This window comes from Chaetura pelagica, unplaced genomic scaffold, assembly GCF_000747805.2.
Source record: "Chaetura pelagica isolate M959 unplaced genomic scaffold, ChaPel_1.0 scaffold521, whole genome shotgun sequence".
Classification (NCBI taxonomy): Eukaryota; Metazoa; Chordata; class Aves; order Apodiformes; family Apodidae; genus Chaetura; species Chaetura pelagica.
Window position 1 is genome coordinate 171683 of NW_009952055.1, and position 24882 is coordinate 196564.

The 24882-nt window shown below is 38.9% G+C and overlaps 1 protein-coding gene across 1 annotated transcript in view; it reads left to right on the top strand.

Annotated features, from left to right (window-relative positions):
- Positions 1 to 24882, top strand: part of RECK (reversion-inducing-cysteine-rich protein with kazal motifs) — a gene marked incomplete at its 5' end in the record, with an annotated part of 54949 nt that overhangs the window by 19661 nt on the left and 10406 nt on the right. The window contains 11 exons of the mRNA XM_010003739.1: positions 6164 to 6197; positions 7042 to 7239; positions 7628 to 7895; positions 9319 to 9498; positions 12386 to 12598; positions 13351 to 13487; positions 16837 to 16977; positions 18006 to 18194; positions 21667 to 21789; positions 22256 to 22427; positions 24373 to 24565. Coding sequence (XP_010002041.1) covers positions 6164 to 6197; positions 7042 to 7239; positions 7628 to 7895; positions 9319 to 9498; positions 12386 to 12598; positions 13351 to 13487; positions 16837 to 16977; positions 18006 to 18194; positions 21667 to 21789; positions 22256 to 22427; positions 24373 to 24565 — 1848 coding nt within the window. The remainder of the gene's footprint in view (positions 1 to 6163; positions 6198 to 7041; positions 7240 to 7627; positions 7896 to 9318; positions 9499 to 12385; positions 12599 to 13350; positions 13488 to 16836; positions 16978 to 18005; positions 18195 to 21666; positions 21790 to 22255; positions 22428 to 24372; positions 24566 to 24882) is intronic.

Below are 24882 nucleotides of genomic sequence, written 5' to 3' on the forward strand. Positions count from 1 at the left end.
ATTGCTTTTTTCAGTTTCCTTAACACCATTTAACACTTCGTGTAACATTTTTTCACAAGTGGAAAATGTAGCATCAGACTCTGTGTGTGTACACCGTATTGCCTTTTTATCCTCATTTTCCCAGATCTTCATGATCTAGTTCTTTCTTTAAAGAGAACATCCCTTTATACACTTTTGGTTTTCATGGGTTGGGTTGGTTTTCCTTACATATACCACTGCTTTACTTTGTTTTCTCTGTCTGCTGTCTCTTCTGACAGTTCATAGCAGATGCAAAAGGAAGCTTGAGCAGGCAGAATTTCTTAAATATGAGTGGTACTGTACTAGAGATCCGCATTAACACTGTGTTTTATAATTAAGTTATTGTTAGCAATTCAAGTCAGACTGGCTGTCTAAGACTCTCATCAGCTTTATTTACAAGCAGGTGACTACACACTATTTTAAAAATTTCTTTAAGATTCTGTAATGTTTGTATACACTCCCCATATGTATAACTACATTCTGGGAAACTGAACTATTATCCAGACCTACGCAAAGAGCAAAGTCAGCACCCTAACTAGCACTGTACTCTGTGGTGGCTGCAGGCCATGAAGTATGTGAATTGCTTTAACAACTCAGTACTGCTTAAGTTCCTCCTGTTCCTTCCTGCAACTGCCCTTTCTCCATATGCATTCCCTCCCATGGTTAACCAGACAAATATACTTTTCCTTACTGTTCTCTCCCCCTGACACCTGGCACATCCGTCTAAAAGATGATCTTAAAAGATGGTTGTGTTCAGTTCTAACTTACTACATGTTGAAATCTCTGATGTAAATTCCTAGTTCTAAAAGATGGTTGTGTTCAGTTCTAACTTAGCATTATACATGTTGAAATCTCTGATGTAAATTCCTAGGAGTTGAGGAAAAGCAGTTTTGAGCAGGGTTACCGAGAAAAATCAGGTCATGAGAAGATTATTAGTGCCAGATCTGGTATAAAGGCATGCACAAGGCTATACAGCTGGAAACAGGGAGAGAAGAGTTTTAAAACAAGGTGGAAAAGAAAAGTAATACTAGCCTTTTATCAGAAATACAAGCATTATTATAGTCTGTGGAACTATGGTCCCAAGGTACAGAAAGAAGATTTATTATCTGGTTAGGGCATCCAGCCTATGTCAAACTGCTTTAAGAATATAATTTTGTCTCAACTTGAGTCCTTTAGAGCAGGAGTGCTGGTAGATACCGTAATCTTCTCAACATCCTTCTCTGTTTTGTGTGTAGTCATAAACTGAAATCTGATCTAACCAGGCCACTGAGAGTATTATCTCTGAACTGCTTTTTAATAGCTTTTTTTGTAACATTCAACTTTTAAATAACTTGACAATTGCTATAGCTATTACTGTTTACGATACTAAGTATCATTTGTGCTAACAATGTGGCCAAGTACTTAAGTAGAACGAATACAGACAGACTTCAGCCTTTTCAGGAGTCCCTACTGTCCAGGTACATTAATAAAGTTACAGAGTTACAGTGTTGCTTTCTACCTAGCTGGTTTGTATGCCATGTGCTTGATACAGAGTGTGTATGGAGAAGTCTTATGTCAGCAGCTTTTGAGGACAGTCAGTTTTGGGTCAGAGTGATGTCGTATATGGCAGTTCTAGCTGACAGTTGTTTCTTTTTTCATCCATGGAAGGTCCAAAAGAAACCAAGTGACCACATTGAAACAATTACTTTCTGATAAACATTGTCTGGCATCCATGGAGAAAGATGCATGGTACTATTAAAATTACATGAGCCTTCAGGCAACAGTATGAATCAGTCCTTTACAGGTGCAGAATGGTGATTTTGCCTACATGTTCTTTTTCCATGAGGACACGTGTCCCTCATCTACATTACACAGATGAATAGGTGACAAACAGGATTTATTTTGTGGGTAGTAAAGAGAGAAAATCTGAAGTGAATCAGGTGAAAACTTGATGCTAGAGCAAGGAATGTTACTGCAACCTTTCTCAGTCTCAGAGAAATTCAGCAATATCTGTGTTCTTGGGAGAAAAGATCTAAAATTTGGTTGAGGATATTAGAATAAAAATAAAATGTATAGATTGTTGCTTTTCAAGGTTTTAATGTTGATTTATGTAAGGCAGGCTTTTGAATTTTTATGTGAGGTGTTCTCAGTAGACCTGTGCTTTTATTTGTGATCAATAAAACTATAAGTAGCTGATGTTCATAGGAAGCTAACATAGATTTTCCAGTTAGATTTGTGTTTACTTTCTTAGAGTAATTATTTCAGTGCCACTTTTGCCATGGTCTACCCATGGTTTAAATTAATTTCTAATTCTAAGTAGGAGAAAGTGATGCTGCTCGCTTAAATTACAGCATTGGGACTGTCCTCTTTAAAATCTTGTGTTTAACTGTTAATATACTTCACTATCCAAAAATATATTATCCAAAAGATAATTGTGAGACTGTAGAAAGCATGATTGTGGCACTATGATTTACACAGCATAAAGAATAATGGGCAAATTGGAACTTGTGGTTTAAATTACAACATAAAATCAGTGGCATGATACAAACAAACATCAAGGCTTTAAATTAAAATATGGGTCTTCCATCTTTTGGTACAGTAAATAATTATTTTGGCTCTCTAGATTTTCATCAGGACTGTCTATGCAGCAATGCTATTTCATTTGAATTGTATTTCACACAGAGCTAATCTGTGTTCTGAAATTCTTACTCTTAAGTGAACAACAAAAGCGGATTGTGAAGTAAGCTATGAAAATTAAGCACAACATTTAAAAAATAATCACGTTTTTACTCAGGTCCTTAAAAAACTTGCATGAGGCAAAAAAGGGGGAAAAGTGGTATTGTAAAATTCTCTGGTTCTCTAGTTCTGCATGTGCTTACTGAGTAGCCTCCAATGAAGAAAGACGTTAGGACTTTATATACTGATTCTGGTGTCAGGATTTCAGTTGTCTCTGAAGGTGAGTAGCTAAGGGCAGTGGTGCAGAAAGTGTGGGTTATATACTGAAGCTGTCTGGTGGAGATGAGACTGCCTGTTAGTGCCTTTCCTGTGAACAGAGGTATGTTCTGTATTTACTCTTCCCTGTTCAGCATAACTGAACATGAGTAAGCTGCTTAAGAGGAAGTGCACAGCATTCAGATGTTGTAGTTACTGGTATTTTTGGGAGGTTGCCACTGGGAGGTTTGGTCACATTGATACTTGCTTTTCTCTGTAATTGTACCTAAGCTGCAGGGGGAAAATAAAGATACTGACAACATAGATTCCTGGACTTGTGTCCTCTAAGAAGAAAAAAAGTAGACAGTATGACTTGGAAAACAAATTGCTGCACTCTAAACAATTCTCTGAGACAAAACTAAGAACATCAAGATGATTCCTAACGCGTTTGTAAGTTGTTCACTTCAAAAATTTAACACTTCCATCTTTTTGCAGCAATACACATTTTCACAAAAATACCCCAAAGATTATTTGGAATACCTACTTTTCTGCAATGCAGTAAATACCAGTTATTAACATAGATGAAGAAACTAGTCAACTACTGAGCTTTAGTTACATCTGCATTTTGAGGTCTCTTCCTCTTCTTATGTAGAGTTAGTAGCACGTGGGATATTTTGCTCTACTGAAGCTAGCTATTAGTCCCACATTATATTTGTGAATCAATGTGATGGTGCTTCTGTTTTCTTCTCAAGATACTGTATGAAATGCAGATTTGTTTAATGATGGGTGATGGGGAAACCAAGGATATCAGGAACTTCATGAAGATGGCGATTGTGTTTTGTCACAATGTTAATGTATTTTCATCGCTTTTTACAATCTGGTGTTCTAACAAGTGTGGAAGGGGGTCAGATTTCTCTTCTTTTTCACAATCATATGAATTTAAAGTTCTTAGTAATTGGCAACTGCATTTTGGAATTTCAGCCTCATGACATCATCTTTTCATGGGGTTCCAGAAAGCTTATATACAGTATTGCTGTAAGGATTAGTCCCCTGAAGCAAAACAGCAGTGTGTATGTGTTCCCCTTCTATCATTTAGTATGTTGTATATCACAGAATCATACACTGGTTTGGGTTAGAAAGGACCTTAAAAATCTAGTTCTAACCCCCCTGCCTCTGGACTCACTCTGGACACTTCCTGTGTTGGGGGCTCCAGAACTGGACACAGGTGGGGTCTCACAAGAGCAGAGGGGGATAATGACCTCCCTTGACCTGCTGGCCACACATTGTCTGGTGCAGCCCAAGCCACTGTTGGCTTTCTGGGCTGTGAGCGCCATTGCCAACTCATGTTGAGCTTCTTGTCAACCAAGATTCCAAAGCCTTTCTCCTCAGGCTGCTCCCAATCCATTCTCCACCCTGAGGAACACCACTCATCACTTTTCTCCACTTGGACATAGACATTGACAACAATTCTTTTGAGTGCAACCATTCAGCCAATTCCTTATCCACAGAATGGCCCATCCATTGAATTAATATCTTTCCAATTTTGAGACCAGGATGTCATGCTGGACAGTGTCAAATGCTTTGCACAGGTCCAGGTAGATGACATCAGTTGCTCTCCTCTTGTCCACCAGTGCTGTGACTCCATCATAAAAGGCCACCAAATTTTTTCAGGCATGATTTGCCCTTGGTAAAGTCATGTTGGTTGCCACCAGTCAACTCCACATTTTCCATGTACCTGAGCAGAGCCTTCAGGAGACTCTGCTCCATGATCTTGCCAGGCACAGAGGTGAGACTGGCCTGCAGTTCCCTAGGTCTTCCTTTTTTCCCCTCTTTGAAAATGGGGTTATATTTCCCCTTTTCCAGTCAGTGGGAACTTCACCACACTGCCACAACTTCTCAAATACAATGGAAAGCATCTTTGTAACTTCATCAGCCAGTTCCTTCAAGAGCCGTAGATGGATCTCATCAGGTCCCATGGGCTTGAGCATCTTCAGGTTCTTTAGATGATGTCAAACTCTCTCTTCTCCTACAGTGGGCAATATTACTTTTCCCAGTCCCTGCCTTTGCCTTCTGCAACTTTTGCCCAGGTGTCCTGTTTCCTTCTGGAGAGGGCTCACATTTTCCCTTGTCTTTTATCACTGATGTAACTGTAGAAGCTTTTCTTGTTGCCCTGGATGTCCCTGTCCAAATTTTAATTCTTACTTGGCCTTTAGCTTTCCTAACCTGATCCCTGGCTGCTTGGACAACTTATGTCTTTGTACTCTTCCCAGGCTACCTGTCCTTGCTTCTGCCTTCTTTAGACTTTGTTTTTACATCTAATCATGTCCAGGAGCAACTTGTTCATACATTTAGACCTCCTGGCATTCTTGTCTGCCTTCCTCTTTGGTGGGATGCATTGCTCCTGGGCTTGGAGGAGGTGACCCTTGAATACTGGCCAGCTTTTTTGGGCCCTTCTCTCCTCCAGGGCTTCATCCCATGGTACCCTACCAAGCAGATCCCCGAAGAGGTCCAAGTTGCCTCTCCTGAAATCCAGGGTCGTTAGCTTTCTTTGCACCTTTGTTGTTGCCGTAAGGATCCTGAATTCCACCGTTTTGTAGTCTCTGCAGCCAAGGCTGTCCCTAAGCTTCATGTTATCCATCAGCCCATCCTTATTGGTGAGAACACCTTTACTCAGTGGTTCACTCACTTGGAGAACGAGATTGTTGTCAGTGCATTCCAGTAGCCTCCTAGGTTGCTGGTGCCTTGCTGTGCTGTCCGTCAAACTACTTTCGGGCTGCAGTTTGAGAGAGTTAATAGCATGCTTAGCTTTTAATGTGTACTGTTGTTGAGTTAGTTTGTTGAGATTTTCTATTTGTGTTTATGCATCTGTTCAGAGTTATTTTTTTCACATAGAAACTCTACAGTTACTGATTGAGAACCAAAAAGAGCAAACAACGTTTTGGGACATTCTAGTATAGCATGCTGTTTCTAAGTTAGTCCAGAAAAGTCTTCCTGTTTACTTGTTTGAATATTTATCTATTTTTTTTACAAGAGAACAGAGAATTCAATTGACTCCCAGTTATTTTATTTCCTACTTTCAGTGGTTTTTGTGTACTGTTTTTGTTTTATTCCAATCCAGTTGGAACAAATTATTTAAAAGTTAGCTTTACTAGCTTATTCTAAGAAATGTCTGGACACTTTATTGCATTTAATTGAAGTTTTCTGACATGTAACACTGTTTTTGTTTTGATTTCAGAATGCTCTCTTTAGTTGTATTAACAGAAATGAAAGTAAGTATTTAATGAATAGTTTGTATCTTCTTGTTTTTCTTTTATATCACTATCATATTTTTCTCTAAAATGTAAGAAATCCTGTGGGTTTACATACACATAAATCACATGGATTCAGTTCCATAAAGAGAAAAACAACATGCATAGATTTGCTTCCTCAAGTGATAAGGAGACTGGGCTGCTCATTTATTTTATATGTTATTAATTTCCATATCTATATTTGTTTTTTCTGTCCTATTTGATGATTGCTTAGAAGCTCATTTGTTCCTTCTGATGAGTGTTAAGTAACAAAATTAAATTATGAAATCTTGCACCATGCAAGTGTTTTTTTGCCTGATGTTTGTCTATATAAAATGAAAATAAATCGGTGTCTCAGAATTAATTCTAGTAAAAATACTTCTCAATAATTTTCTGTTTCATAACATCAAAATGGGTCAATCACGATAACATCTGTGGGTTTTTTAATGAGTTTTAGGATACTAGTCTTGTATTTATTTACTATCAATCTTTGCCTAATAATTCATTTATAGGACCAGTCTGTTTCCCTTAAATAAGAACAAAATACCTGAAGATAAAATGCATATGACGTGCTGATTGAACTTGAGTTCAGGAGGGCTTTAGGGACATTTCTCTCTAGCCAAACAAACAAATGTTAGTTACAGATATTTCTAATCTTCCTGTAGACAGATTATTTTAATAGAGCATAGAGGAATAGAATTTTTTTATTATTTTTTTTTTTTCAAAATAATAACTTGAGCTGTGTGAGATTCAGTCATACACATTTGTTCATTTCTCTGTGCACAAATACATAGGTTTTCTGTTGTTTGTTTGTTTCTTTCCCCAGTGGGGTCAGTCTGTTGCAGCTATGCAGGTCATCATACAAATTGTCGGGAATATTGTCAAGCAATTTTTCGCACAGACTCTTCTCCTGGTCCATCACAAATTAAAGCAGTTGAAAATTACTGTGCATCAATTAGCCCTCAGCTCATACACTGTGTGAACAACTATACCCAGTCATATCCAATGAGAAATCCTACAGATAGTAAGTATAAAAAATGCTTCTTTAGTGAAAATTATAAAAAATACAGGAAATTATTGAGAATTGTATGCACTTTATATAAAAAATGTTATTGCATAAGCCTATTGTATATGTTGTATTACTGTATTTCTGTATTATAATTGTAATTATATTAATTTATATAATGATAACTTCTGTTTGTATGTGATTGATTACATTTTAAATTCTGCACATTGGTGATATTTATTTTCCAGAGTTGATTGAATTTGCATTTTAAAGAAGCATTCTTATTTGAGTTTATTTGGAAGGGGAAAAAACCCTCCTTATAGTACTTCTTCTCTGAGGGTTTCTATGTCGTGCATCTTGCTTGTTGTTGTATGCTTGATCATTTACTCTTTCTAATTTTTAATAGGTTTGTATTGCTGTGATAGAGCAGAAGACTATGCTTGTCAGACTGCTTGTAAAAGAATTCTAATGTCAATGAAAACAGAGCTTGAAATTGTTGATGGACTTATAGAAGGCTGTAAAACAATGCCTCTACCTCAGGATCCACTTTGGCAATGTTTTCTTGAAAGTTCAAGGTCTGTGCACCCAGGCATCACTGTGCACCCTCCACCCTCCACAGGCCTTGATGGAGCTAAGCTTCATTGCTGTTCTAAAGCAAATTCTTCCACGTGTAGGTCAGTATCTCTCTAACCTTATTTCCAATTAATGGTTCACAATTTGTCTTGTATCAGGCATTTGCCCAAATCTTGCTCTGTGAATTCTTAAAAAAAAAAAATACAAGTTAAGGTAATCAGATGAGTGTCACGTTCTATCCAACACCTGCTTTGTATCTCAAAAAGTACTGCTTTATAAATCACTCTTTTCCCACATTTAGCACTAGCTTATTATAGCAGACACATTAAGTTAATGAAACTTACACCTTTTTTGTGGTCATTATGGCCAATATTGCAAAAAGGTGAAGAGACCCTAACCTGGTGCTAATGAGAGTTAGGGAACAAGGAACTGCACAAACTCTCAAGTACCTGGTTGCAGCTTATTAAAATCTTAGCAGTATTCCTTGCTAGATGCTATGCAGATTTTTGTCAATAAAAATAAGTTATTTAATAATTAAATAACCCAACTAACTATTCTGACATCTTTTTTAAGGTTTTCAGCAAGTAGTTGCACACTTGAAAATAACGGTAATTGGAGCATTTAGAGTTTAGAGTGGTTATCTGTCCACTTTAAAAATAGATCATTATTCCATTTTAAATGCATCAGGATGTCAAAATAAGTTGCAAATATTAATTTTTGAGCTATTGCTTCCTTTTATATCAAAGTTTCCAGTAAAAAACCAACAGATCCTGGAGTAGAATCTTACAGTGAGTTTAGTAGTAGAGCCCTAGAGTTATGCTATTTCTTAGAACATTGTAACATAGGGCACTTGATCTTTATCTTTTAGTTTTTTGCTTTGACTGTGAAGTCTAAAAGTAGATCCTTCCATCCTTCCATCATGTTTCCAATATACCATAGACTTGAGTAGTGCAGTGAAGTTCCATGCCTTCAGTTGGGATGGGAACAGTTGTAGTGTGTAGGATATTGCTATGAAAAAAGTGGCTTGGGTATTGCTGACAGCAGGAAACATCTCAAATACAAGCAATAAACAGGACACCTGTTTAAAACATCAGGACAAAAGAAGAAATATGTTTTGCTTGTCAGTCATTGCTATAGTAGGACAACATGTGATTTGAAGTTGTTCATTAACATGTCAACCTACGTTTATTACAGGTAAAGTTAGCTGGGATAGTCCTCAGCACAGTCATTAGTTCAGCTTTCCAGATACTACATTTTTATTGGGTATTGCAGTTTTATATTCTGAAGTCTCTCAGTCTTTTTGACTTAAAGGTTTTCTAACAGTCTTAAGCAAAACTGGAAAACTTAGGAAACAGTGAAGTGAGGTTATTTGCTTTAAGCACAACATTTGGATACTCTTGCAAACTGTGGGCATTAACTGAGTCTTCAACTGTGGGCATAGGCTGTTCTAATCTGACGTGAATAGACTGCTATATCTGAATGTGTGCTGTTCTTTTATTTTCTTCATGTATATTTCATTTTCAGAGAGCTCTGCACTAAACTTTATAGCACGAGCTGGGGCAATTCACAGAGCTGGCAAGAATTTGATCGCTTTTGTGAGTATAATGCAGTTGAAGTTTCCATGTTGACCTGTTTAGCAGATGTACGAGAACCTTGTCAGCTGGGCTGTAGAAATCTTACTTACTGCACTAATTTTAATAACAGGTAGGAGAGAAACACTGAATATTTCATAAAAGAATTCCTGTGCTTTGATTTAAAAATTAAATAAAATGGTTTTCAGGCTTATTGTGAGATTGTATCTAGCTGTTTTTCTGCAAATTTTCTTTTAGATACTTTTAAAATAAATAAGTTTTGGTTAGAATAAACTTTTGGAAATGTATTTAACAGCAGACATAACAAAACTTTTAAGAATAAAAGCTAACTTATGAACTTGCAAAATGTCATAATGTATTAGCAGCATATTCATCTGTCTTACTTTAAACCACTAAGACATGATTACTGGAATGTTGTGTATTATAAATAAGGTAAAAATGCTTCTTAAATGTATATGTTACTCTTTTTCTGTGGTTTTATACTGCCTAGGGCAAAATGCATGTTTTAAAAGTGATGTCTGAATTACTAATTGCAAGGTTACATCTTAAATAGTTTGAGTTTCAAAAAAACATTTAAAATTTTGTTATCTACTAGTGATCTCTGGCCTTTCTTTGAAATACTGTACAGTGGCATTAGTATTATAAGAGTAGTAGAATCATATATGATAGATGCAGCCTGGGCAAATATAAATGATAAATCAACTTCCATTACTGATTCACCTGGAAACATTCACACAGATATTCAGTATATATAAGTTACTAGCATTTAAGTCAACTTTCTTCAGGTAAGAAAAATTTATGTGATATTTGATTTAAGAGGTAGAGAGATGAAAAGGTAGTTTCAATGTGGAGGCTTATAAAAGCTAATTTTCATTATAGAATCATAGAATGTCTTGTGTTGGACCTGTAAAGGTCATCTAGTCCAACCCCATACAATAAGCAAGGACATCTCCAACTGATTGCTCAGAACCCCATCAAGCCTGACCTTGAATGTCTCCAGGAATAGGAACCCCACCACCTCTCTAGGCAACCTGTTACAGTGATCCACCACCCTCATATTAAAGAAGTTTTTTCCTAATATCCAACCTAAATCTACCCTTTTCTATCTTAAAATCATTACCTCTTTTCCTGTTGTTAGATGCCCTAGTGAACAGGTCTTTCCCAGCCTTCTTATAGGCTTCTCTCAGGTATTGGAAGGTTGCTGTAAGTCCCCCTGAGAGTCTCCTCTTCTTCAGGCTGACCAACCCCAACTCCCAACTCTCTGTTCTGGTCTGCTTTGGTGAGATTTTTTTATAGTGGGGGAAAGGCCTCAGGAGTGGCCAATAAGAAGCTGAGAAGCTCCCCCCTGTTTCCAAAACCAGCCAAGGAGACATTAGAGGGACAATAGATGCACCTCTACGATTAACATGCAGAAGAACTGATATGAGACCTGAGCAGAGCGAGCAATTAAGAGAAAAAGAAGAGCTGAGCTGGAGAGGTGAAAGGCAGTGCTTGGTTGAATATCCTGGTGGTTGATGAAGAATGAAGGAGAAGAAGGTGCCCAAGCAGAAGTTTCCCTGCAGCCCATGGCGAGATGGCAGCTGTGCCCCTGCACTCGGGGAGGAACGTGGTGGAACATTCCCTGAAGGTGCCAGGAGGGTGAACTTGGCCAGTGGACTTGGATTTTGTGGCCAGTGGACTCTGATTGTGCAGCTGTGGAAGACCCTGGTGCCAGGGGAGGTGGCTGTTCCCAAAGCAGCCCATGACTGTGAAGAACCCTCCTTGTCCTTTGTCTCGACCCACGAGCTTCTAGCTGGGCTTTGTCCTCCTTGTCCCACAGTGTTGGGGGAGAGGGGAGAGCTGAGTGAGCAGCCATGTGGCTGTTTTGTTATTGTTGTGTTAGGCCCTAACCACGACACTCCCTCAGCCTGACTTCATAAGAGAGGCGCTCAAGCCCTCTCATAATTTTTGTTGCCCTCTTCTGGACACACTCCAACAGGTCCACATCCTTCTTGTGTTGGGGGCTCCAGAGCTGGACAGAGTACTTCAGGTGAGGTCTCACCTGGGCAGAGGGGCAGAATCGCCTCTCTTGATCTGCTGCTCACCCTTATTTTGATGCAGCCCAGGATGTGGTTGACCTTCTGGGCTGCAGTTGCACATTGCTCATGTCCAGCTTTCCATCCACTAGTACCCCCAGGTCTTTTTCTATAGGGCTGTTCTCTAGCATGTCTTCCCCCAGCCTGCATTGATATCTCTGGTTGCCCTGGTCCAGGTGCAGGACCCTGAACTTGGCCTTGTTGAACCTCATGAGGTCATGAGTGGGTCCCCTGGGCCCACTGCTCTAGCTTGTCCAGGTCCCTCTGGATGGCTTCTTGTCACTCTGGCCTATTGACCTCACCACCCAGCTTGGTGTCATCAGCAAACTTGCTGAGAGTGCTCTCAGTGCCACTATCAATATCATTAATTAAGATATTAAAAAACACTTGTCCCAGTGCAGACCCCTGAGGGTCACCACTCCTCACAGTTTTCCATCTGGCCGTTGAGGTATATACCACTACCCTCTGTATGCGACCATCCGGCCAATTCCTTATCCACTGAACAGTCCACCCATCAGATCCATATCTCTTAAACTTAGAAGGGTGTTGTGGGGGACTGTGTCAGAGGCCTTGCAGAAGTCCAGATGAATAACGTCCATAGGTCTTCTCTTGTCCCCTGATGTAGTCACTCGATTGTAGAAAGCCACTAGATTGAATGACCGCCCTTCCCTCTATGTTCAGATATCATGGAGAATGGCTTGGCAGCTACCTCAGCCAGTTCCTTCAGGACTCTGGGATGCATCTCATCATATGGACAGAATTCAAATTTATTTTGATCATGCTTTACTGTGAAAGTGGTTAATTTCTATTATACAACAAAAAACAAGTAATAAAAAGTTTGTAGAATTTATATGGTTGAAAGGTAAAATGTGTGCTGTTTTCTTTTTCTTGTATACATGCCATATCTTAACTTCTTCTTTTAAGACCAACAGAACTTTTTAGGAGCTGCAATACTCAGTCAGACCAGGGAGCCATGAATGACATGAAGCTATGGGAAAAAGGGAGTATTAAGATGCCATTTATAAATATTCCTGTGCTTGATATTAAAAAATGCCAACCAGAAATGTGGAAGGCAATTGCCTGCTCACTGCAGATTAAACCTTGCCACAGCAAATCTAGAGGAAGTATTATCTGCAAGTAAGTACTATGGAGGAATAAAATGGTGTAGAGGTTTTGCTAAGGATTTTAATGAGAAATATAAATCTGCTGTAGAACTGTGTTTTACTTATGTTAGGAAAACATGGCGAGGCAAGCACAGAAGTTATACGAGCTTTTGTAGTTGCCACTGTTTGAATCTCCATTGCTGTAAATGAAGGATGCTTGCTGGTTAATGAGGTGCATGGATATGTTTACATTGTAAAGTTGATTTATTGTTGAGGGGTTTTTTGGGTCTTTCTGGTGTCTATAAAACCTTTCCTGTTTTTCAGTTTTCAGACCTACTGGTGATTTTCAGCTGACAAAATGGTCTGAAAAAGAATGAAATTTATTTAAAAAAAATAGATTCTGAAAGTAGGTTACTGGGTGCGAAAGAGAACAGTTAATAGTACAGATAGTGAGACAGAGTTCAACCCGTGCTAGACATTAGTAAATCAAGGAAATGCTTGGTCTTGAAAAACAGTTGCATATGATGTCTTAGAAAACAAAGATCACCAAGTCCAAAATGGAGGAAGAGTAGCATAACCAATAGTTCCTGTCTTTGTGTCATAATTTTGTTCCTCCCCCTTTATGTAAAATGCAGCACATACATATATGTATGTGTAAACACTGTTGTGAGGCAGAAGGGGAAAGTTGTTGATTCAGGGAATGGAAGAATGTATGAAGAAATCTTTTTCATACAAGGCTTTTTTTCCTCAAGTAGTGTTAATGAAGTTCTGTTTCTTTATCTGAAGATCAGATTGTGTGGAAATTCTGAAGAAATGCGGAGATCATAATAAATTCCCCGAAGGCCACTCAGCTGAAAGTATTTGTGAGCTCTTATCTCCAACAGATGACTTGGAGAACTGTATCCCTTTGGATACATACCTGAGTAAGTATCAGCACACCTCTGTGGAAAAATTAGAAACCAAGATACTTTAAATGCTTATCATTATTTTTAGCAATTTTTGTTATTTTTTTTAAAATCTTACTGAATTTGAGACATTTTATTTAGCGTTTTAGAGAAGAGTGGATTTTTCAAATAGCTGTGGCAAATTCAGTTTATTCCTTCTTCTATTGGGTGGCAAGGTTGTTTTGGTCGTGGTGGAGGCTGTGGTGGCTGTATGGGCAGATGTCAGAGACTGCACTGTGCCAGGCACACCCAGCTCAGCAATGGGCCTGCTGTAGGCCAAAGCTGAGCTGCTTAGCAAAGTTTGTGGTACCTCTGTGAAAACACGTTTAAGAAAGGGCAAAAGTGCCAGACGAGTGGAGGAGGACAGGAAGAGTGAGAAAAAGTAGAGGTAGCACCCAGGTTAGAGGAGCAGGAGGAGAGGAGGTGCTGCATGGCAGAGCAGATATCCACAGGGCAGCCTGGGGAGGACCCCATGCCACAACAGGTGGGTATACCTGAAGGAAGCTGCAGCCTGTGGAGAGCCCATGCTGGAGCAGCAGTGTGTGAAGGAATGAGCAGCAGAAAGGAGCTGCTGTGTACTGACCATAGTCACTACCATCCCCTGCTTTCCTAGTCCCCGCTGCATCACTTGAGGCAGGGGCAGAGAAATCTGAAGTGAAGAAGTGAACGTGAGTCTGGGAGAGGGAGGAAGAAAGAAGCTTCTTTAGTGTTGTCTTTTTGTTCCCATTACCAGAATATGTAATTAAATACTTCTTTTAACTGGCAATAGATTTGATTAATTTTCCACAAGTCAAGTCAGTTTTGCCCGCGGTGTTAAGTGGGCAATCTCCTTGTCCTCATCTCAGCTCATGGGCTTCTCTAGAATTATAGAATCACAGAATGGTTAAGGTTGGAAGGGACCTTGGAGATCATCATGTTCCAACCTCCCTGCTGTGAGCTGGGACACCACACACTAGACCAGGTTGCCCAAAGCCTCTTCCAACCTTAAACACCTCCAGGGAGGGGGCTTCAACAACCTCTCTAGGCAACCTATTCCAGCACGTTACTACCCTCGTGGTGAAGAATTTCTTCCTGATGTCTAACCTGAATCTCCTCTCTTTCTGTTTATAACTGTTACCCCTTGTCCTATCACTACCCTCTTTGGTGCAAGTCTCTCCCCAGCTTTCCTGTAGACTCCCTTGAGGTACTGGAAGGCCACTATGAGGTCTCCCCAGAGCCTTCTCTTCTCCAGGCTGAACAGTCCCAGCTCTCTCAGCCTGTCTTCATAGCAGAGGTGCTCCATCTTCATGGGTCTTCTCTGCACTCTCTCCAACACCTCCATGTCCTTCCTCAGTGTGGTGAGGGCTTCCCTGGACAATCTGTTCCAGTGTCTCACTACCCTCATAGTGAAGACTTTTCTCGTAATGTCTACTCTAAATCTCTCCTCTTCCAGTTTTAAGCCATTACCCCTTGTCCCTTCTGTCACAGTTTGGGCCCAGCATGACAACAAAGAACCAGCCCCATGGCCACTCACTCAACTGCCCCCCCACACACACACTCTGGGATGGGGAGGACAAAGGACAACCAGATGCTCATGGGTCAAGACAAGAAAAAGGAGGGCTCTTCACCAATTAAGGTCCCGGGCAAAACAGACTCAACTTGGGAAAAAAATAATAATTTAATTTCACACTAATCACACACAGAGAGGACACAGACACACACAGAGCAGGGCTTGCATATGTTACCCCACCCCTCCCTTCTTCCTGGGTTCAACATCACTTTGTGGTGGTTCCTGCTGCTTCATCCTCCTCAGAAAGAAGGATTTCTTACAGTCCTTCCCTGCTTCCCCATGGGAGAGTCCTCCACGAACCCCTCCTTCATGAGTCCCATGCTCCAGCGTGGGCTTCCCACAGAGTCAAAGGCTGCTCTGGGAACAGTCACCTCCCATGGTGCTGGGGTCTTCCACAGCTGCATAGTCCAAGTCCACTGGCAGCAAATCTGAATCCACTGGCCAAGTTCACCCCTCCTGGCGCCTTCAGGGAATGTTCTACCACGTTCCTCCAGGAGTGCAGGGGCACAGCTGCCATCTCACCATGGGTTGCAGGGAAACTTCTGCTTCAGCACCTTCTTGCCCACCAACCACCAGCACTGCTCTTCCACAGCTCAGCTCTTTCTGTTCTAACTCTTTGCTCTGTTCTGGTCCTATATAAGTTCTTTGGTATCTTAATTGCAGAGGTGCATCTATTGTCTCTTACCAGAGCCACCCTTGGCGGGGCTTCCCCACAACCAAAAATTCCCACCAAAGCAAACCAGCACACTCTCACTACAAATAAATATCACTTAAACATTTAAACCATGATTCAGAGCAAAACTCTTTGATGTACAAAATTACAGTTTTGCCTGATGCAAAAACTCTGTTCTTTAACTGTGTAATTAGAATAACCAGAACTGAAATTAACTGTTTGGACAACAGAATATGAGTTTAGTGGGTATATGAAAGAATTAAGTTTTTGATACTCTGTTTTATTCTAGCATATCTCATCCATCAGTGTGGAACATGGTTGTATTTGTAAAATTCCATCTGGATTCCATAATGCATCTTTTTATATTATCTTCCAATTCTGCTCCACCCTATTACTACTTCCTATTGCATATTTTGTCTCTGTAGGAGTTAGACCATTTTAGCTGTATAGGAGTTACCTGTTTTAGACCTTCTTCCAAATTAAATTTTGACTCTTCTTTCTCAGAATCCCAGGATCTTTGAAAATAGTAAAACGTTGGTTAGTTCAGTGCTGCAACTGAAAGCATTCCTCAACAAATAAATTGTTCCCATTTTTGGGTGGTGGAAACTTTGGAAGTTTGTTTCCATTTAGCTGCTGCTTTTCCATTTTGTCTTCCCCTAATGTTGTTAGAGGAGAACATTACTAGTGAGTTAAAGGTAAAACAGCAAGAAAAGTTTTATCAATGATAGCAAACTTGGTTAAACATCTAGTTTACTTTAAATCTCCAATTTGTTAATCATTGACTATGGAACTTCTGTTGATTAAACTGCCGGTCATTGCCAGTTTGTATTTTTGTCATGTAAAATAAATTATTGGGGAAACAAGATAGAGGAAATTTATTTTGTTCGTGGAAAATCACCTGAGTGATTTCCAGGACTTACAACTGAAGTTTTGAAATAAGTTAATTAACTTGTTCCATCAAATTTCTACAAGTATAGTTAAAAAAATATTTGAAACATCACAGAATTCTCAAATATAATTTCACTGAATGTAAGAAATGCCATGCCTTATTGAAGAAAAATAAACCTAATTTAAATCAATATAGAGGCTGTATGTTCTGTTTTCAGGACCAAGTTCTTTAGGTAACATTGTGGAAGATGTTACGCACCCATGTAATCCAAATCCTTGTACAGCTAATCAGTTATGTGAAGTAAATAGAAAAGGATGTCAATCTGGAGAACTGTGTCTTCCATATTTGTGTGTGCCAGGTAAGGGGTTTTGGATTTCTGTTTACCTGAATTTTGCTGTTAAATATATGTTAATTAAATTTTCTTGACAGTTTAAAAGTGTATTGCTGACATCCCAAAGGAACTATTATCACAATTACCTTGTTTTTTCAAAAGCTGTAGCTACTTTCTAGCTGTTTTAATTTCATTTGCATTCATGGTCATTTGGGAGCTACATTTTTTAGAACACTGGTGTTGTCTGACTTCTGCACCATGCATAAATGTGAGCTGATTGGGTAGAGCGCCTCATGTAGAATGAGTTTCAGCTGTGTCATTTTGAGTTTCAGCTGTGTCATTTTGAAATGACAGGGTTGGTGTTGGTAACAAGGGTCAAATCTACAAAAGCAGGTGGGAGACTGTACCATCTCCAGCAGTGCTTCCCATACCTTTAAAGCAGAAGATATAATGAAGTGGCATGAGGGATCACCTCTGGCTTTTGAAGCACAGGAAAGCTTGCATTTGGTGACCACTGTTTCTTTTATTATTTTTTTTTCTGTGTAATTTTTTATTTTTTCCCTTTTCTTCTTTTTCTCCCTTTGTCTTCTCTTCATCTCAACCTAAAAGAGTCCTTCAGTGTTCATATAAGAGGTAAAAGCAAGGAAGGAAGACACAATCAAATACAAGAGAGAGGAGAAATTACTGGGCTTTGCTGTGAGACCTTTTAATTCAGCTTCAGTATTGGAGAGAGTGAAGTGTATGTGGTGGTTGTCGTATCACATACTGTGAGAACTGTGGAAAATAAAATTACCTGAGAATTGTTAGAATTATCAGTCTTTTTCTCTAAAGTGATTTTCTTACAGGTACTTCAAAACAATGTCTCAAGCAGCTATCTTCTCTTTCTGCTACTTGTTGACACTGTGAAAGGAGTGAATTTATCTAAAGGACAAGCAAGGTTGCTTTAGGAACACCTTAGCTTTTTAACAGACCAAAGAATAGTACATTTTTTTTCAGAGTGGTACTTTCTAGAGTATTTAATAAATATTTAAACTGAAATTTCTCCTTGGATATAGGTTGCAAACTGGGAGAAGCCTCAGATTTTATTGTCCGTCAAGGCACACTTATTCAGGTTCCATCCTCAGCTGGTGATGTTGGTTGTTACAAGATTTGTACCTGTGGGCACAGTGGATTGCTAGAAAACTGCATGGAAGTGCATTGTGTTGACCTCCAAAAATCATGCGTTGTTGGAGGACAAAGAAAAAGTAAGTATTAGAACAGTGATTATATCTTTATACAGCACCTGCTCCTTATGTAATGAATTTTGAGGCATATATGAAAAAACAGAAGATCTGAATACAGAGTTCACCAGAAAACAGAATAATTATTGCTGGCATCCCTTTATATAATAATTGTTTAATTTTTACATATGCTGCAGGGTTCCATTCTTTAAACCAATACTGAACTGTATCTGTCTCAGACAGCTAAAGTCCTGTGTGAAGCATGTTCTTAGCGAGTAGACAGCAGGGATAAAACAACAACAGCAAAACAACTGGATCTGCTTCAAGCATGCTGTAGTTCTGAGGTTTAAGCACAGTATAACTGACTATAAATAGCTGCCCATTTCCTGGATTACAAATTTGCAAGTACTCTGCTTTTAACAGTGTTGGATATCCAGTGACCAACAGAGGTGTCTGGGGAAGAGTATGAGAAAAGGCAGAAGATTTAATAATACTTTCCATGCATATTGTCCCAGAATCTGCCCTGTGTTTCAGACCACAGAGCCCTTGAGCTTGCAACCTCTTGGTTTCTTTACTAGATAGATCCAAATGGTTTTGGGGTTTTTTTGTTTTGTTTTAGAGTTTGTTTGTCGGGCCTTTTTCTTGAATGGATTTTAAAGATTTATTTTTTTTTTTAAGTCAGAAGCTTTTGTCATAAGCTATAACCTCTGGCAAGAAGTTAGACATGTTCAGATATGTGTGCTTAAGCCCCACACCCTCTTTTTTTTGGTGCAGTTTGCAAAGGGATTTATTTTAGTGTGAGCCTTCATAATTTGTTTCATCTGGTTCCTCTTAGTTAATGAGATTCATCCTAGTTCTTGTACTGAAAAAGGTGATGGATGATTGTTACTTAATTTGTCTCCTCTTTCAGAACTCTGTTGTGTTCCCTTCAAGTTTCTGGATTTTTCTCCAAGCCAGTTCCTATTTTATTTAATAATTCCTTGTAGGGAATAGTATAAGTCTGATCATTCTTATTACCCTATTGTGTACCTTTTTCTTTTATATTGAAACGGAAACAGAAACTTCATGCACTATTTGCAATGCAAGTGCCCAATCAGCTGTATGTAATAGCAAAATTCAATTCTTCTAATAATTATTCTGAACTTTATTTTTATGTTTTGTTGTTTTTTTGCTAACTCTTATTCAGGTCATGCTTTCACAGAACTGTCTATCATAACACCATGGTCCATTTCATAAGAGGAAATGGTCAGCTCACAGATCATTTGTGTAAATTGTAGAGAATCAATTTATGTTCAGTACAATTAATTTCCTCTGCTATATCCTTTCCTAGTTGCTCAGTGTGGTGAGATTTTTCTTGCACTTCTTCATTATTTGGTCTTTTGTACCTTAATGTTATTGATAGTCTTTGTCAGGTTGCATTTGTTTTTTTGGATCACATATAAGTATGTTGAACAGAACAGCCACTGCTGGAGACTCATCCCATCCAGTGACCTCCCTTTATTTTCTTTTTATTTATCCACGTAAGAGCCTTTTTTTCACATCTCTATTTTTTTCTTGAAAACTCGTATTAAAGAGCTATTAAATGTCTGTTGGATATCAGCCTGATTTTGTGTTGTTCACATGCTTATCCTTCAGGTAATAATAAAAGATTTATTTTGAGACTTGCACAAAAACTTTATTGATTCCTTTCGCCAGTATATCATATTTAGGTATGTGTCCATGGATGCAAACATTTACCAGATTTGTGTTCTGCAAAATTCAGTTTACCTGTCTTTATTATCCACAGAACCATTTTAATTTTTTTTAAAGTAGATATTTTACCCACCTCAATGGTACCAAAACCTGGAGGACTTCAAAGTAAGAGGTTATAAATACAGTCATACAGTGGTTCTGTTGCAAAATCAAAGATCACCTAGATCCATGGGCAGGGACACCTCCCACTAGACTAGGTTGCTCAAAGCCCCGACCAGGCTGCACTCGAGAAGTTCCAGGAAGGAGGCACCCACAATCTGTTCCAGTGCCTCACCACTCTCACACTAAAGGATTTCCTTTCTATGTCTAACCTAAATCTCACCTGCTCCAGTTTTAATTTATTGCCCCTTGTCCTGTTGCTATAAGCCCTTCTAAAAAGTCCCTCCCCAGCTTTCCTGTAACATCTTCAGGTGCTGGAAGGCCACTGTAAAGTCTCCCCAGAGCCTTCTCTTCTTCAGGCTAGACAACCCCAACTCTCTCAGCCTGTCTTCATAGCAGAGGTGCTTCAGCCCTCTGATCATCTTCGTGGTCCTCCTCTGGACTTTCTTCAGGAGTTCCATATCATTCTCATGCTGGGGGCTCCAGAACTGGACACAGTACTCCAGGTGGGGACTCAGAAGAGTAGAGTGGAGTGGAGTAGGACAATCGCCTCCCTTGTCCTGCTGGCCACGCTTCTTTTGATGGAGCCCAGGACAGTTGGCTCTCTGGGCTGCAAGGACACATTGCTGGCTCATGTTGAGCTTCTTATCAACCAACACCCCATGTCCTTTCTCTTAGGGCTGCTCCCAATCCCTTCTCTGCTCAGCCTGTTTGTGCTTGAGACTGCCCTGACACCCAGGTGCAGGGCCTTGCACTTGGCCTTATTGAACTGCGTGTGGTTTGCATGGTCCCACCTCTCAAGCCTGTCAAGCTCCCTCTGGATGGCCTCCCTTCCCTCCAGTGTGTCAAACACACTACACAGCTTGGGCTCATCATCAAACTTCCCGAGAGTGCACTCAGTCCCACTGTCCGTGTCAATGACAAAGGTGTTAAACAGCTCCAGCACCAGCCCCTGAAGAACGCCACTCATCGCTGGTCTCCGTTTGGACATCAAGCCATTGACTACAAATCTTTGAACGTGGCCATCCAGCCAATTCCTTATCCAGAGTGGTCCATCCATTGAATCCATATCTGTACAATTTGGAGACCAAGATGTCATGCTGCACAGTGTCTAATGCTTTGCATAAGTCCGGGTAGATGATGTCAGTTGCTCTCCCCTTATCCACCAACACTAATCTCATCACAGAAGGCCACTGAATTGGTCAGGCATGATTCACCCTTAGTGAAGCCATGCTGGCTGTCACCAATCATCTCCACATTTTCTGTGTACCTTAGCAGAGCCTTCAGGAGAATCTGCTCCATGATCTTGCCTGACACAGAGGTGAGGCTGATTGGCCTGTAGTTCTCCAGCTCCTTTTCCCCTCTTTGAAAATGGGGGTTATGTTTTCCCTTTTCCAGTCGGTGGGAACTTCACCACACTGCCACAGCTTCTCAAATATGAATAGCAGCTTTGCAGCTTCATCTGCCTGCTCTCTCAGGAGCACCAGCACATCAAAAACATGTGAACAGAAAATAAGCTGAATAAGAGAAATGATAGGAACAATGAATAATGAAAATGTAGTATCTCTGTAATATATATGAGTATATAGTATTCTTGTACATTTACATTAACTGTATGCATTTACTTATTTTCTATTATTTTCAGGCCATGGAACATCCTTTAATATAGATTGTAATGTCTGTTCATGTTTTGCTGGAAACTTGGTATGTTCTACACGTCAGTGTCTAACTGAGCATAGTTCAGAAGATGAACGTCAGAAGTTTACAGGTAACTTTGCAAACTATGGAAACTATAAGCTTAATGCTCTTAGATTGAGGATTAGTTTTCAAATTCTTTTGCAATCTCAATGGAAAATACCTGATATTTTGTTATTCATATGTTAGTTTAGCTATTTATTTTTCTGAAGCCCAGCCTGTGCTTTAGATTAACACATAGCTTTAAAAAATAATCAGTACTGAAAGATAAATCCTCAGGTAATATGTAACAATAGGTAGAGACAGTGTAATGTCACTGGGGACAGGAGATAAGGAGTTGAGGGAGAAATGGAGAAAGCTGAGTAGAATCAGCAAGGAGGTAGGACACAAAGTTCCCTTCCTCCTGCATTGCTAAATTACAGGAGGGAGGAAGTGGCCGAAGGTACGGCACATCTTTGCATGAGCTGGATTTTAGTGATCCCTTGTACATATTCTGTCAGAGAAAATAAGTGTGCACCAGATTTCTGTTGCTTTTGCAGGTTTACCATGTAACTGCGTTGATCAGTTTGTACCAGTATGTGGTCAAAATGGACGCACATATCCAAGTGCATGTATAGCTCGCTGTGTTGGGCTGCAGGACAACCAGTTTGAATTTGGATCATGCATTTCCAAGGATCCTTGTAACCCTAACCCTTGTAGTAAAAATCAAAGGTAAAAGCAATATATGTTTTTAAGCTTTTATTCAGCATCAGATTTATTTTTTCTCTGAATGTTTTGTATATTGTAGTAATATTCTACTTTTGGGATACTCCAATAAAAATAACTGTATGAAATAGCTGCTTTTTATTATCATAGTAATAGACTGTCATAAATGCCAAATCTTGGTTCCATTTATGTAGTGCTAAGTAGTTTAAATTAATTTGGCAGATCTTAGTTTTAGCAATAAGAAATAATTGGTGTATACTTTCATAAGTGGGAGAATCAAATCTGTTGAAATTGTTATGAGTAATTATACTACTTTGTTTCACATATTCTTATAGTAGTTTAAAAAAAAACCCCACACCTGAATTCAAGTCAGTCAGACTCCTCAATTGGAGTCAGTCTTTCTTATTCACTGCTTTTTATCTCTAAAATAGGAAAATATCAGTCACTCTGGAACACTTGAGTTTCTTTTAATTAGACTGATATCTTGTGGAAACTGTATGATATTGATTTTTTTCAATGTTAGGAAAAGCAAAATCTGTATAGACAAACATACTAAACCAAGAACATGCTCTGTACTAGTGTTGGGAGAAATGAAAATGTGACCTTTCTTACAGAAATTAAAGGCTGTGCCTCATAATGTTGGTCTCTGTCTTCAATTTTCTCAGTGTTGTGCAGTACTGCAGTCTCCTTTGAATTTGTACATTTGTCCATTTGGAAAGAAAGCCACCATAAGAAGTTGTGTAATACTGTACTTTCATGAAAACTGATTATAGCAATTTTATTTTTTCCCTTTTTCTGCACTTTAAATGCCTTGATGCAGAAAATTGCAGAGAAAACACTGTAGTTTTTTAGTTGTAATAGCTGTTACGGGGTTGAAAATTAGAATTTCGAAGCTGCATTGTGGATATACACTTTTTACCTTTTATATTTTTAATTTAGAAAGTGTAGAAAGGTTTTTCAGTTTTACAGAATAACCATTATGCTTAGAATGTAAGGTTGTAGTTTCAGTAAAGGACTGTACACAATACACTTTTCTGGGTCAGTTTGATAATGTAGCTAAACATGCTCATTTTGAAACCTCTCCAAAGTGCTTAGAATCCATTTAAGATCTTACATTTGATTTGTAAAATATTTAAATCCCAGAATTTCTGAGTCTTCCCTAATATAAAAGGAAAATAGGTAATGCATAGGACAGCAGCACCCAGAGAGAATATTGTACATATTCCAGTGTACTGTTGTCATTTATAGAAGGAGGAGAGTGTTAAAAAAGCCATTTGACCTTTCATCAGTCCATTAATTAAACTCTTTTGACTGGCAATTCTCTAACAGAGATGTCTTGCAGGGTGTATGGCAAAAGATTTGTGGCTAAGACTGCAGAAGGTACATATTTAATATAAAGGGTAAAGAATTTCTGCTGTTTATTGCTCTAGTATTAATACTAGATTTTTTCTGTTTGCAATTATCTCCAAGATAGAATGTGATGCAATATTCTGAACCTACAGAGCTATAATCCAATTAGATATTTGTAACTGAAACAATATGATCTTCTAAGTCTTGTTTTCACTACCTTTTCCAGGAAGGGTGAGGCTAGACCTTTGCAATATAATGTTTTTCTCTTGCAGTCACTGTTTTCATGTTTTCTCTAGTTTTTCTTTAGTATGCATTTACAAAATGAAGCTTGGGAGTAGGTTAGAAGTTTATCCAAGCCTTGGTCAAAAATCCATTGAAAAATACTTGGTAAAAGATTAATTTTAGTGAAGACCATAGTTGTGTTCACATACATTGACTAAACATGGTGTTAACCAGTTGCAGATCTGAGATTGGCTATTCAGAGTGTTTTGTCACTTGTTTTTCCTGCAGCTCTGCTAAGATTTCACTGACAATATTTTCCCTGAATATTGAGACTTTAAAAAAAAATCCTATTGAATTAAATTATTATTACTTTATGCAGGTGCATACCAAAGAAACAAGTTTGTTTGACTAGTTTTGGAAAGTTCCAATGTAGCCAGCATGAATGTGTGCCAAGGCATTTAAATTGTGACCAGACACGGGATCCTGTTTGTGACACAGACAATGTGGAATACAGTAACCTGTGTACTTTGTACCAAAAAGGGAAAAGTTTAGCATACCGAGGACCATGCCAGGTAGGAAGTGGTTCTAGCAATAAGTATAAAATCTTTGGGTTTTGATGTTCAACTTTGCAATGTTCTGGTTTTTTATAGCTTACAAAATATTTTCTTTTAAAGTAATCCTTTAAAAATGTAATTTTAACTAGTATGAAAAATCCTGTCACAAAATTATATTCAGAATGTTGACAAGTTCCTTTGGTGCTGTCTCAAAACCACTCAAAAGCTTTACTTAAGCTTTCTGGTGGATAGTACTCTGATATTTATATTAATTCTTCCAATATTTTTCACTATTAAAGGTTGCACCAAGGTAGGTTTGCAGTAATGTTTGCAGT